General features: G+C 46.1%; 1 protein-coding gene across 1 annotated transcript in view; it reads right to left on the minus strand.

Moving 5' to 3' along the window:
- FMN2 (formin 2) overlaps positions 1 to 15,523 on the minus strand; it is a 127,193-nt gene that overhangs the window by 81,373 nt on the left and 30,297 nt on the right. Inside the window, 2 exon segments of the mRNA XM_070401278.1 lie at positions 8,646 to 8,790; positions 11,528 to 13,065. Of these exon segments, the coding sequence (XP_070257379.1) occupies positions 8,646 to 8,790; positions 11,528 to 13,065 (1,683 nt within the window).

Consider the following 15,523-nt stretch of genomic DNA (forward strand, 5'->3'; position numbering starts at 1 on the left):
AGAGGTTTAAGAATGGAAGGGGAGGCAGACAGGGTAGAACTCCCAGACTCCGAACTGCCAATGATTTGACCTGTGTGGAGGTAAGAGAGCTGTAGTTCAGCCCATGTCTTTGCCTAAATGAGCAGGTAGGTAACTTTGGACAAGTTCTTTAACTAATAGACCTCAATCCCCCTATATGTAGAATATACTTAATAGTCCATATGTGACATTCCCATAACTTGAGACAACAGAATATGTAATGAGAAAAAATTTTAAAGTATAAAACATCTTGCAAATGCAAGGTGTTGGTGTTAGTGATCCAATGACTAGCAGTTATATTTTACTAGAGGCCTGACGCACGAAATTCGTGCAAGGGGCTTGGCCCTCGCAGCCCTGGCTCCGTCCGGAAGGTCGTCTGGAAGGTTGTTCAGCTGTCCAGTCTAATTAGCATATTATGCTTTTATTATTATTATGGATCAGGCTATAAAAGCACCTGAGCTTATTCCAACAAGAGGAAGACAAGCAATGATAGAAAGTGATAAGGAATAAACCAAATAAAGTTTGGCAAAATCTAGAATGAAGAGAAAACAACCCACACAATGATTACTCCCCATCGTGTAGCAAACATACAAAGTGCTGGTTCTCTAAGATCTCTTGAGACACACATCCTGTGGGTCATCCCACAACTTTGATTTGGATTCAAATAGTTTTCCTTTGGAAAGATAGGGTCATCTCTAGATTTTTTTTGACCCAATGAGAATCGGGAACCAAGAGCTTTCTTGGTACTGCCTGATACCAGTTCGTGCAAACAGCAAACATCTTAAATCCGAACGAGTCTACACTCCAAAGTAAAGAATGCCTGTATGAGATTTTGCAGAGCAAGAGGTTATCAGGGTTTGGGTGGGTTTTGAAGTCAACTCACACAAGAAAAGAGGCCTGCAGCCTTATTTACTCTACCACCTTCTCCTCTTGCAATTAGCACTAAGCCTCAGGGCAGGGTGGCCGGCCTCACAGGCATCCAACTGCATTCCAAGGCCCTGCAGACCAGAGAAGACATTGACACTGGCCATACCCAGGAGGGATATCTCCAGACTATCTGGTTGGCACCAGACAAGCCTGTCTACTTGGGCAGACTCAGCACAATCTGGGACACAAAACAGGTAGTTTGCTGATTGGGGAGATAGTTGGCATCCCCCACAGATTAAGAAGCTAGAAGTCAATGATTTGACCTGTGTGGAGGTAAGAAATCTGTATCTCAGCCCATGTCTTTGCCTAAAGGAGCAGCTAGGTAACTTTAGAAGAGTTCTTTAATGGCTCTCAATTCCCCTATCTGTAGAATATTCCTCAGCAGGGGGTGTGCAGGAGGCAGCCAATCAGTGGACCTCTCTCATCACTGATGTTCTAGCTCCCTCTCCCTTCCTCTCTGAAATCAATAAAAATATATTTAAAAAGCAAAGCCAAGGCACAGGTTTGTTCTAAATAAATTCAAGTTGAAGAGAGCAATGAAACAGCCTCTTAGCTTGGTGTATGTAATGTACTCAAATACATCTGCCAAAATATTAACTAGCATGTGTCCGTTGACAGAGAAGGAAGCAAGGCTAAGAATGGGAAATGGCTGAAAGCCATGACAACATGGGTTGGGCTGGGATTTCCACTCACCTCTGCCTGACTCCAAAGCTCACCTGTTCCCCTGCTCTAGGCCCCGTTGGCCACACTCCCCTTACACACACATACAGATGGTGCAGCATCCTTGAGATAACAGAGCACCCCATGCACCAGAAGAATCCACTGACAGAGAAACACAAAATAATATTGGGCTTTTTGATATCTATATATATAAAAGCCTAAGCGACCGTCCGACCGTTCGACCAGTAGCTATGACACGCACTTGACCACCAGAGGGCAGATGCTCAACACCCAGGCATGGAAACATGGAACAGACTGATAAATCTCAGAAGGAAGGGGGGAGAGTGGGAAGAGATTAACCAAAGATCTTATATGCATACCAGAGGCCTGGTGCGTGGATTTGTGCACCAGTGGGGTCCCTCGGCCTGGCCTGAGGGGATGGGGCTGAAACTAGCAGTGTGACATCCCCCGAGGGGTCCCAGATTGCGAGAGGGCAGAGGCCAGGCCGAGATGTCCCACCAGTGCACGAATCAGTGCACCGGGCCTCTCCTTTTCATTTAAAGGGACAAGTGTAAAAGAATTAGAAACGCAATTCCTTACTGATATCAACTGCTCCTTTCTTAGCTTACACTGAAGCAGTTAGGATGATTCTGACAAAGCAAAACAAAACAAAACAAAACCGATAAAAAGTAGAACATGATCATAAGTAAACTGAGGAAGAAAAAAATGACATTAGGTTATATTTTCATAAAAATATTATTCTAATAGGTTGCACTTCCAAATTTTGTATTTTATTTTTTTTAAATATTACCGTAACATGGAATAAAAAGTTGAACATAAATACCACTAAGCTCTTAAAATAAAATGTTTTTCTAATTAAAACGAACTATCACAACTACCCATCTCTTTCCACTCTGTGAGCACAGTGAAAACACACAGAGATGTTGAAATTCCTGGAATTTAAAACAACACACAACCTTCTCTTTTATATTCATTAGACACAGCATTTTGCCAGTTTTGTCATGTAGAAGTCATACATGCAAGATATAATTTGGCCCTTCATCACTTCAAACATCTTGCCAATCAAAAAACTATGTGTCATCCGCCCAAGGGCATGCACGTTCACGGGGCTGTATTTTTCTCTCCGGAATTCCTGCTAAAAATCTGGTTTTATAGATATTTGCACTATCTCCACCGTTAACGTAACGTAGCGTTCTTAGCTGGGAATTCACAGGCTAAGATCAGAAGTATTAAAGTGTGAGTAAAACATCTATGTTTCATGATATTAGTTAGATATCAAAGGTGTCGACAGAATAGGGACATCAGCATATTTTGAGGACTGATGTCAACTGTCACAAATAAAAGATACGATACAGATGAAATGATAAGGCTACTGGCAACCCCAAATGAATAAGGCTCTTACTGAGACCATTTTTACATGCATTCTTGGTATTTTATGACAAATACGTTTTGCTAAAACATTACTTGGCACATAAGAATAAAGGGCTAGCCCTAGCCGGTTTGGCTCAGTGGATAGAGCGTCAGCCTGTGGACCAAAAGGTCCCAGGTTCGATTCCGGTCAAGGGCACCTGCCCGGGATTCGGGCTCTGTCCCCAGTACGGGGTGTGCAGGAGGCAGCCAATCCATGATTTCTCTCATCATTGATGCTTCAGTCTCTCTCTCTCCCTTCCTTTCTGAAATCAATAAAAATATATTTAGAAAAAAAAAATAAAGGGCTATATCGTATGGATTTTTGTAATCACTTCCAAAAAAAAATTAATGCTGGAGCGCCTTTTACTATCCACATTTTTTTAGCTAAATTGCCCTGTTCAAGGTCACACACTCATCGAGTTCACAGTCTGAGCCCCAGCCCTGCTCCACCCCTAACCTTCAGTATGAAGAGCCTACTCTGGCCAAAGACTTTCACACACTGGGTCTCATTCCCTATTTCTCAATATTCCGTGCGATCAGACACAGTGCAAGGCAGATAAACCATAGAGAGAACACTTTTATTTTTCAAGTTGCTGGCTGCAAAGCAAACCTGAGATTGACATCCCTGTCTAAATAGTCTGCCCTCCATGTTACGAGTTTCAGGGAAAATAAGAAAAATAAACAAAACCCCAAAAAAGTTCCCTTCCTTTGTAGTTACAGCACAACCAAATACCAGTGATTGATTCTGATTTTTGAAAAGGCCAGTGTTACAAGGAAGAAATGAAATATTCGGGGAAATGAGGGACCACCTCGCATCAGTTTACGGAATAGAGACTGCATCGTAAACGTTTGGTGATTCAGTAAATGGTCATCCCGTTTGTGGCCTATTCAACCCTCTGCTTTTCCTCCTGCCCCTTAGCCATTAGCACGATGTGACTTTTTTGGCTCTTCTATAGACAGAGGCTTGGTTCCTGGCTCTAGCCACTGAACAGCACGGTGCCTTTCGCACCGTGAAGAGCGACGAGGGTGAAAATTGCATTTGATCCTAGCCATCCGAGGAACACAGTTCCAGCTTTCTCGCAAGTCTCCGATCTATTTCTGGAAATGACATATTGGCTAAGCAACTGGTGCGTTTCCCAAAGACCTCCTAGAGTTTGGAAGTAAAAGAGAAATAAACATTGACTTGTCAGTGATCTAATTTATGATGCTCATTTTTTAGGGAATAAAAGCTTCAATATGTGATTTTTTTTTTTAAGTCTTTAAAGACAAATGGCGTTCTTTGCGGCGGCACCATTTTCAAGGATGGTATGCCTCGCATTTTTCCTTCCTTCAACAATTCCATTTAAAGGGACAGACAGCTGTGCTAACTGTGCACGTTCTGGCACATTCTCATCCAACAACAGTCCAATCATTCATTACTCATCTCCTGGAAGATATCTTCTAACTCTATGGTCCCAAAGTATCAAATTGCTTTTCAATAATCGTTTTTTCTAAAGCGGTTATTGTTTACAACAAATATTTAATTACAACTATAATAAAGTAAAGAAAAGTCAAATAAATAGTTTAATTTTTGCGTATGTATATACACTTGTAATCATCACTCGGATCCTTACACAAAACATGACTAGCCTCCCTGAAGGCTCCATTCATACCTCTCTCCTATCAATACTTCCCCTCAAAGTCTCATTCTGACTTCTATTGATACATCAGATAAGTGGACACATCCTGTTGATATTGGGCTTTGTCTATGAAATCCACCAATATGGCTGAGTAAAATGGTAGGTGATTATTTTTCATTGCTGTATACTATTCCCCGGTGTCGTTATAACACAATTTATTCTTCCATTTTAATCATGATGAATATTTGGAATGTTTTTCAGTTTAGAAGTATTACCACCAGTGCTACTGTAAGCATTCTTACACATGCAATTTTTTAAATATATATTTTATTGATTTTTTTACAGAGAGGAAGGGAGAGGGATAGAGAGTTAGAAACATCGATGAGAGAGAAACATCGATCAGCTGCCACCTGCACAACCCCTCCCCCACCGGGAATGGAGCCCAGAAACCCGGATGTGTGCCCTTGACTGGAATAGACCCCGGGACCCTCAGTCCACAGGCTGACGCTCTATCCACTGAGCCACACCAGCGAGGGCGAAAAGATGTTTTTAAAAGGAAAGCCCATGAGTATCATGGCGATTTTAAAAATACTCTGTAACTTCCTCTCAGACAGATACGGCCTAGAAGTCCCTCTATTTAGTCACGTAACAATGACATCCAGGCTTTGTTTAGGGGGCGGTGGGGAGGTAATCCTGGGACAGTCAGGAACCATTCTTGATTTATTGCAATATCGCAGGCTTCCTCTTTTCCTCCCTTTCCAATTTTTGAACTGGAAGCCAAAACACTAGTAACTGAGGTAGAGGCAGAACAGAGATTGATTGGAGTCGGTACGATTGGTTTGACAAACCCGGCTGGGGAATGGAGCCAGGAAGCTAGACAACAGAGAAGAGAAGAAGCCAGTTCCCTCAGGAGGACCACGGAAAAACAGGCATTATACTCATCTGACTCATCACTATTTCTAACCGGAACTCATCTATGGGGAGATGGATACGCACATATCCTTTTGGTAACAACAGAAGGTTTTTCTACATCGAAAGCAGAAGACATACGATTATTCTCCAGCAGCACAATTATGACAAGCGTAACGTATGTCTCTGGGGGAGAAGAGAAACACACGTGCAAACTCAGACCGGACTGGGCTGAAAGAGACACAGTTGGCGTCCGTACAGAAGGCACTCACTCACCCTTCTAAGGCCTCGCCCCCTTTCTTCTCCACGGGGTCCCCTTTCCTGGAAGTTCGCTACACACTGGCTATCTTCCCCTAAAGAAGAGCTGTCCAGTGGGGACCATTTGGCCCTCCCCCCACTTTCCTCCCCTTTTCAGGGGTCACCGGGAAGAAGGGAGGAAGCATGGCGAGGGTAGGGGGGATGGCTGTCATCGGCCTTTTATTCCTGCCCGCCCCCCTCCGCCCCCCCCACACACACACCTAGAAAAACCAGCCGATACTATGGGTTAAAGGCTAGTCTGGCTGGAATGAATGAAAAGTAATGAACCGATGATCACAACTCTCAATGCGTTAAATATGCCTTATTAATTAAAGGACCCAGGGCGGGGGGTGGGGATGAATTCAGGCACGTTAGCAATTCTATCCCTACCCACATCTCTTCAGCCACCCAAAAGGTGACTCACCCCAGGCTTTAAAGCAGTGGTTCTCAACCTTCTGGCCCTTTAAATACAGTTCCTCATGTGGTGACCCCCAACCATAACATTATTTTTGTGGCTACTTCATCACTGTCATGTTGCTACTGTGATGAATCGTCATGTAAATACCTGATATGCAGGATGGTCTTAGGCGACCCCTGTGAAAGGGTCGTTCGACCGCCCAAGGGGTCACGACCCACAGGTTGAGAACCGCTGCTTTGAAGAGACCATGAAATACACAGATGGTCACAGGCAGGTATCCCGATAGTTGTCAGAAACCCACTTCTGATCACATCACGGGAATGGCCCACTTGGGTTGTCAGGACTGGGAATAGATCAATGCACAATATTTCGGATCCGCCCCCTCCACCTCCTTGTGTGAAAATACAGGAAGAGGAGGGATGGAATAGTATGGTATCACCCCTAAGTAACAAGGGATCCTGAGGCCTAGTCCAAGACGACTACATAGAGCTTTCTAGAATAAGGAATATCTTTTCCAATGTCAGCCTTCCTGCGAACCTTAGCAAGAGTCTTCATATAAAGATCCTACGTACATCCCTTCAAATGACTTCTGTGTCATTAAAAAAAAAATTCAATAAAATACTCTTAGCAAGAGAGATGGATCTGCGTGCTTTGAGAAGAACACTTAAAAAGATGCTGGGCCCCTATGCAATGGTTTTCTAATAACTCGAGTTTCTTAAGTGTCCGTGGAAGTTGGTGAATAAAAGAAGCAAGGGCCATACCTAAACCACTAGAAACCGACAACGATCACAGTTTAAAAATACAATGTTGGTGGAAGTAAACACGGAAAAGATAAAATAAATATAGGGGCAGAGCAGCAAGACCACACAGGGAAGACAATAACATGTTCCATCAAGTCCTGGGTGGCCCAGTGAAAAGAAAAACCTATAGAAGGCTATTACGAGCGGGGAGCCGCACGGCTATTAAAACAGGCAGTGAAATCTGTGAAACCATACTAGTATGCGGGAGAATGGCAGACATGACTTATTCAGTTGGATGAAGAAAAAAGAGCACCAACCCAAAACAAACCAGAAATTCATTGCTCTGTGGAATGAGTCATGTGTTGAACACCCATTCTGTAATTCTGCATGCGATGCCGGCTGCAAGACTGAAATGCTCATTGAGACTCAGTATGGAATACAGGAAAGAGTGCAGATGATGGAACGACGCAAGATGCTCAGCACAGTTAAGAGCTCGGTACTTGTTCCTCTAGAACAGCCGTGGGCAAACTACGGCCCGCGGGCCAGATCCGGCCTGTTTGAAATGAATAAAACTAAAAAAAAAAAAAAAAAAAGACCCTACCCTTTTACATAATGATGTTTACTTTGAATTTATATTAGTTCACACAAACACTCCATCCATGCTTTTGTTCCGGCCCTCCGGTCCAGTTTAAGAACCCATTGTGGCCCTCGAGTCAAAAAGTTTGCCCACCCCTGCTCTAGAAACATTAGAAGCTCAGTGGCCTGGCTACAAAGAAAGTTTGTGAGTGTACGAAAAAGATGTCTAAAGCAGGCTTTTAAGTCCATCGTGTGGCCTATCATATCACATTAGATAAGAGAGAAAAGCAAAGGAAAGAGACTCAGGAACATAAGGGTTAGGATACTCGTGGTAAATACAGAACACAGGGAACGATATTTCCTGGGGGTAAAAAGGGAACAAAATATATGGAACATGTTGCCAGGAAGAAAACTGAGCAATGAGAATAAATGATTCAAGAAGCACCTAGAAACGCTTTTAAATGTATGTATATGTATGTGTGTGTGTGTGTGTGTGTGTGTGTGTGTGTGTATATATTTCACTTAGCATGATACTCTCCAGGTCCCTCCATGTTGTCTTAAAGGGTAAGAGAGTCCTCTCTCTCTCTCTCTTTTTTTTTTCTGCATAGTATTCCATGGCATAAATGTACCATAGCTTTTTTATCCACTCATCTACCGATGGGCACTTGGGCTGTTTCCAGATCATGCTAAGTGGCATAAGCCAGTCAGAGAAAGACCAGTACCACGTGATCGCCCTCCACTGTGGAATCTAATTAACGAAATAAACTGACGAACGGAGTGGATCAGAGACACGGAGGCAGGGAACAGAGTGCGGAACCTTGGAGGGAAGGCGAGTTGAGAACACACGTCCCCGTCCCCTGCTCTAAATAGAATTTAGATTCCATTAAGGAGCAAAAGTCCTTCCTTTCTTTTTTGCATGAATGAGTTTTTGATTTCCACAGATGATCAGAATAAGGTAACGAATGAACTCTCCAAACAACCCTTTTAACGAAAGGTCACAATCAGGCCCGAAACACTGGCCACGTTGAGGAAACACGCCCAAGTACTCACTTGCTTAGCCTTGGTCTTCGAGATGGTGTCAGAAATCGGCTTCTTCCTCTCCTTTACTGCGGTTTTGGAAAAGAGCTCCTCAAACTCGTGGCAATCTATGGACGGCTCTTCAATTTTTTCCCAGATCAGCGCAGCACCAGAGTCTCTAAAGTTAAGCAAAACACCAACTGAAGGAGCCATGAGCTGGCGTTTAATACAGGCGCACCGTCCACAAGCAACCTGAGCTGTGACACGCGCTGGTGAGAGGCCACACGGAGGGAGAAGGGAGGAAAAGAAGGGCCGAGGGGTGAAAAGAAAAGGATGAGAAGAAGCCGGGAAGGAAGGCAGCATCGGCGGAAGGAACAGAAGAGGCAAACGGGGAAGGAAGGGGGAGGGGAGAGAATACTCTTTTTCTTTAAGACCGCTGGTGAGAAAGTTAAAATAGCATCGGCGCAGAATGAAACCTCTGCTTAGAAATCGTAACGTCCAGGAAGTCTCCGTGATCAAGTCGGTGTATACAAACATCCTATATAATAAAAGCCTAATATGCAAATTGACCAAACTTCAGAACCGGTTGCTATGACGTGCACTGACCACCAGTTGGCAGACACTCAATGCAGGAGCTGCCCCCTGGTGGTCAGGGTGCTCCCACAGGTGGAGCTCTGCTCAGCCAGAAGCCGGGCTCATGGCTGGCGAGCACCATGGCAGCGGTGGGAGCCTCTTCCACCTTGGTGGCAGCTCTAAGGACCCTTCAGGGGATGTCCACCTGCCAGCTTGGGCCTGGGTGGGCCTAAGCTGGCAGGTGCACAACCCCTGAGGGGTCCCGGACTGTGAGAGGGTGCAGGCCAGGCTGAGGGACCGCCCCCTCCCCCCAGTTCATGATTGTCGTGCACCGGACCTCTAGTCTATATGATAAAAGCCTAAGCGACCGTTATGGCAGAACGACCAGTCGTTATGATGCGCACTGACCACCAGGGGGCATACGCTCAACACAGGAGCTGCCCCCGATGGTCAGTGAGCTTCCACAGGGGGAGTGCCACTCGGCCAGAAGGCGGGCTCATGCCTGAAAGCGCAGCGGTGGTGGCGGGAGCCTCTCCTGCCTCCGCAGCAGTGCTAAGGAGCATCGAGCCGAGCAAGGAGCAGCGAGCAGGCGGGTGGTAAAGGGCAAAGGGTCCCGGACATCCCCCAAGGGCTCCCGGACTGCAAGACGGTGCAGGCCGGGCTGAGAGACCCCCTCCCCCTGTGCGCGAATTTCGTGCACCGGGCCTCTAGTAAGAGAAATAAAAGCCCTCTCAGTGTGGGCGATAAAGGCAGGAAATGTCTGGTATCTCACAACCCCGACTTGACTCTTATTCCCGGGCGAGAAAAGAAATCACGTTATGATCTAGGCAGCATCCTCATCTCCCTACCACTTCCCACCATGCCGCTGTTAGCAGACATCACAGTAGCTACAGATTCATGGAATACCATCTGAAAAGGGTAGACTCGTTTTTAAAAAGAAAAAGAAAAAACACTTCCTATATCTGGATAAAATTAGTTTGGGGCACAGTTTAAAATAGATGCATCCACCTATACAGGTAAATGGCAACTACATAGAGAATTAGTGACCAAGTTAGAAGTAGTCAAAATATATACATTCTTCCCCTTCAATACTATGTATGATTCAGCAAAGAGAAAAAATATTAATATAAGAAATGAAAACAGCCCTGGCCCGTGTGGTGCAGTTGGTTGAGCATCAATCACCCCATGCACCCAAAGGTCGCTGGTTCGATTTCCGGTCAGGGCACATGCCCGGGTTGCAGGCTCCATTCCCAGTAGGGAGCGTGCAGGAGGCAACGGATCAATGTTTCTCTCCCTCTCCCTTCTTCTCTCTCAAATCAGTAAAAACATTTTTTAAAAAATGAGAACGAGCCTGATGAATATCCTACTTCTGAATCCATACCACATCACACAAGCCAAATTCAAGGAATCCTGCAAAGTGCATGTATTTTCTCACACCGGCACATGCCACAGCCTTATGTCCTGGAGATCAGGGGACACCGTCCACGGACTGTGCATGGATGAGTAATCCACCACCTACATACCTGGGGGCAGGTGTTCTTTTGTAAATATCACTAGAGGCCCGATGCATGAAATTCGTGCAAGGGGCTCGGCCCTCGCAGCCCGGCTTCGTCCGGAAGGTTGTCCGGGAGGTCGTTCGGCTGTCCGGTCTAGTTAGCATATCACGCTTTTATTATTATAGATTCCCAACTGTGACTTCAAGACTTCACACTGTGCCACCCATCTTCTATGAAAGGGCCATAAAATTCTCAAAGCTGAGTGACCTCACACCCAGGGGGTGGGTGCGTGTATTTTTGTGTAGCACTTTTGTGTGGAAAAAGACAACCGTAGACAAAATGCAACCCTACAACCAGACCGTCCCTCCAAACACATGCAAACAGCACCCTCGCAAGTCCGTGCGTGTAAGGGTTTGAGTCACATGGTTAACGCGGTTGTCAGAGTGAGGCAATACAGCAGGCAGGCTAAGTAAATCTATACCCCTCCATCTTTAAAAGATCAGTCAATACCTAGATGGACAGGTATCTGTACACCGTATACATTGATACATATATGCCATTCGTTCTATCCTTCTGATACCTCTGAGAAAGTAGAATTTTAAATAACAGATTGTTCCACTAAATATTGACTTAAAAAATCTACAGACAAATTTTAGAACAGTACTGAAAAGGGCACTAAACTGTCATTTTCCTGAGTTATTAAGGAAAGTACCTCCCTGGAACTTCCTGAGGACAACAGAGACAGAGTTAAATAGAAAATAAGGAATACTCCGAATGAAAAAGAGGGAATCAAGAAGAGGTGGGGGAGGGTGTTCCCACTCCGGGCTGAGCCCCCATGCACGCTACCTTTTACTGTGCAGCTGAATTCTCGTCCAGTACAGAGGCTTCATGGGCCGGCAAGGCTCTATGGGCTGCTTCCTACTCCCTCTGTCCTGGCTCATCCCTAATCCAAACCAGCCAGTTGGCAGCGGCGGGGGAAGAAATCCGCACGCGTGTGGTGCTGGTAAAGTGCTACCCCCGGCTTGTGGGGGGCCAGGGCCAGGAAGCAGAGCAGGTGGCGGTGGGGCTGCGGGGATGCCAGTTCCTGGACCGGGAGGGGGAGCTGGAGCAGGTGGGATACCCACACCTGGCAAAGGAGGAGGTGGGGGAACCCCAAGTCCAGGAAGAGGAGGCGGAGGGGGTATTCCCACCCCAGGAAGAGGAGGCGGAGGGGGTATTCCCACTCCAGGAAGAGGAGGCGGAGGGGGTATTCCCACTCCAGGAAGAGGTGGGGGAGGGGGTATTCCCACTCCAGGAAGAGGTGGGGGAGGGGGTATTCCCACTCCAGGAAGAGGAGGCGGAGGGGGTATTCCCACTCCAGGAAGAGGAGGGGGAGGGGGTATTCCCACCCCAGGAAGAGGAGGCGGAGGGGGTATTCCCACCCCAGGAAGAGGTGGGGGAGGGGGTATTCCCACCCCAGGAAGAGGTGGGGGAGGGGGTATTCCCACCCCAGGAAGAGGTGGGGGAGGGGGTATTCCCACCCCAGGAAGAGGTGGGGGAGGGGGTATTCCCACCCCAGGAAGGGGAGAGGGAGGGGGTATTCCCACCCCAGGAAGAGGTGGGGGAGGGGGTATTCCCACCCCAGGAAGAGGTGGGGGAGGGGGTATTTCCACCCCAGGAAGGGGAGGGGGAGGAGGTATTTCTTCACCAGGCAAAGGTGGGGGAGGGGGCGGCAGCATTTGCGTACTAGGCATAGAAGGAGGTATACTGGGTGGGGGAGGGGAGGGAGCCCCCGTGCCCACACCAAAGGTGGAGCCGGAAGACGCTGTGCAAGGCAGAGGCGGTGGGGGTGGAACGCTGAGGCTGTGTCCAGAGGGCGATGCAACAGACTGCTCATGGCTGGTGTCCAGCTCAGTCTGAACCGAAGGCTGGGAAGACTGTGGCCTGGCCTGGCCTTGACCCTCAGCCCAGGGCAGGGGTGGAGGCGGTGGAGGCTGCACCGGCTGATGGGCATCCAGCTGCACTATTTGCCTTGGAGACACCAGCAGAGAAATCTCTGAGCAGAATTTTGTCTGAGGTCCGGACGGAGAGGGGCCCTCTGGCAGTGTCGTGGCAGGAGGCTGCGTGGGTGGCCCGCCCTCCTCGGTCGGGGACGTCTGGATGGACTTGGCCTGTAAAATCCTCTGGTGCCGGCCATGCTCTTCTCCTAACCTGAGAGCTGCAAGACAGACATCGTCCGAGGGTGCTTCTCCGTTCTGAACCCCAAGACGGCCGCCGGCCACCTCCGCGTCCATGACAGGGTACTGCTTCTCCAGTTCAGCTATTTTGGTCCTCAGGTCCTCAATGGTCTGCTCCAGCTGCTGAATCACAGTGGCCTGTCCCTCAGATCCAATGTCTGTAACTTCCTGAGGGCAACAAAGACATAGTTGAATAGAAAGTAAGGAATACTCCAAAAAATGGACGGAATTAAGCAAAAAATAGATTTAAATATTGTAGATATCCCTATGGGCACGAGCGTACACCTTATGCACACGTTTCAGGCCATGTATGTCATGTTGACTCCGATTTTAACGTTTTGCCTAAGGCAATGTATGGGTCACCCTCATGTCTAAATGGTTCAAGTAACCCTTGCTGTTGAAAGAAATTAAAAAGAAACCTAGTTTTCTTCTTAAATAATTGTTTATTGTGGTTATTTCTTTTACCATGGACAATTTAGAGAATATATGGCGTGCTTTCCCAAGCTATGTATTGAAATACTTTATATATTTGTATAGACATTAGTGAAAAATAGTGACCCAGTCAGGGAACATAGGGGAGGCAACTAATCGATGATCGATGTTTCCCTTTCACATCAATATCTGTCTGTCTCTCTCTCTCCTTCCCTCTTTCTAAAATCAATAAACCTATCCTTGGGCGAGGATTAAAAATAAAAGACTTCAGTTCATTTTCATGGGTGCAGATTTTCAAAAAAAAAAGCATATAATGCCATGATATAGGACATCTTTTATAAAAAGATGGTCAACTTTTGTAGTATTTGAGAACGTCATCAGTTTCCCCAGCGGCCTCTTGACCATTCTGAAGGTTTCAGAGAGAGAATTGTTTTTCTAGAGATAATTATTATAGACAGAAAACATGGGGGGCAAGTAGGGGGTGAGACTAGCTGCTTGTTACATAGTCCTGACTGTAGAGAGAACAAAACGCCATGTGCTAAAATCTTTATTCCTCTCCACGGCTCTATCTTTACCTGCAAAACCCCAGCCCTCAATCAAGGTGACCATCCTCCTTGTCCATTCCAGGAAAACAGCAATGAAGCTCATGTCAAATCTGAACTGCCTGCCTAGCCCAGTGGTCAGCAAACTCATTCGTCCACAGAGCCAAATATCAACAGCACAACGATTGAAATTTCTTTTGAGAGCCAAATTTTTTAAACTTAAACTATATAGGTAGGTACATTGTTCAATAACTTAATTAGGGTACTCCTAAGGCTTAGGAAGAGCCACACTCAAGGGGCCAAAGAGCCGCATGTGGCTTGCGAGCCACAGTTTGCCGACCACGGGCCTCGCCTGTCAAGGAGGGCTGGGCCATCCATTCTTACAGAGCAGCCAGCTGGACACAGGGTTTCTGCTTCTGAAGGCAGCTAAGCGTCTTCAAAGAATCTTATCTGGCCTTCCTTATCCAGGGCTATCAGCACCAAGTCACCGCCGCCAAGACGCTGTCTGTAGAACTCTCTAGAGAGGCTGCCTTGCTTGTCAGCAGGAAGAGCTGATTTCTACACGGGTTATGTAGAATTTTTTCCAGAGGTTTATTAAAAAAAAAAAAAACTTACATGGTAAACATGATCGAAGAAAAATGCTGTCTGTTCTCTGGCCATTTCAGCAAACATCCTCCCTCCTCTCAGGGCCCACCCACAGACAAGCCCAGATTTCATCTCGAAGCGTCTTGCCAGGCGCTCTGCTGTCCATGGAAAGACCTGGGATTGGGAGCCTGCTCCCAGGTGTCCTGGGCCTGGTACTTAATCCCCCATCCCTTCAGGGTACAACTCGACAAGAGGGCCATCAGCTCCTCAGAGCACTCCACACGAGAGAAATGGACCACTGCTCTCTCTTCTACACTTTTCGAAAAGACTCTCACAGCGTTTCCAGGAACTGTGTGCATTTCCCCAAGGCTAATGTCTCTCACTATTAAAAATTGAAATGAATGCATTTCTAAAAGGAAAAAAAAAAGTGTCTTCATAATTTTGGACAGAATTGATCTAATGGGTACATCCTTACAAATGCGGGAAAACAGGCATCTATTATGGAGCGTCAACACAGACTGTAATATACTTTACAGGTTGCCAATTTCAATACGATTTGTACTTAAAAGTATTATTTCAAACGTCTAAACCATTCTAAGTGGTAGAGGCTGCCATCTGCGCTGGCTGGACAGTGTGTGCAATCGGCCGGCCAACATTCCTCCATTCCCGCATAATCTTATACGTGGGTGGTGATGGCTAGTTCTCACAAATTGTTTACACATTCGCATGTCACAGAATGCAAGTTGCCATGAAAAAATAAAATGTTCGCCCCAAATATTTCTCTAAATACAAGATTATCTGATTCCTAGAAAAAAAAAAGGAAAACATTAGCATAATGTTAAGGCTGAAACTGTCAAAAAGGAAGCCAAGATACACTCAAAGAAAGCTTTTGCTGAAAACTTAACTTGTTCGTCTTTGAAACTTTATTATTTTATGTCAGCAAGATCCTTTCAGAGACTAGAATATCAAAGCCACTTACTGGTAAGTTAACACTGAGACCATTTACTTTGTAAATGCTAGTGAGATGTGTAATTAATTTTTCTCGTTAATTATATGAAAGTTATATT

The sequence above is a fragment of the Myotis yumanensis genome, unplaced genomic scaffold (genome assembly GCF_028538775.1).
Source record: "Myotis yumanensis isolate MYYU_CA2020_CCGP unplaced genomic scaffold, mMyoYum1.0.hap1 SCAF_22, whole genome shotgun sequence".
Classification (NCBI taxonomy): domain Eukaryota; kingdom Metazoa; phylum Chordata; class Mammalia; order Chiroptera; family Vespertilionidae; genus Myotis; species Myotis yumanensis.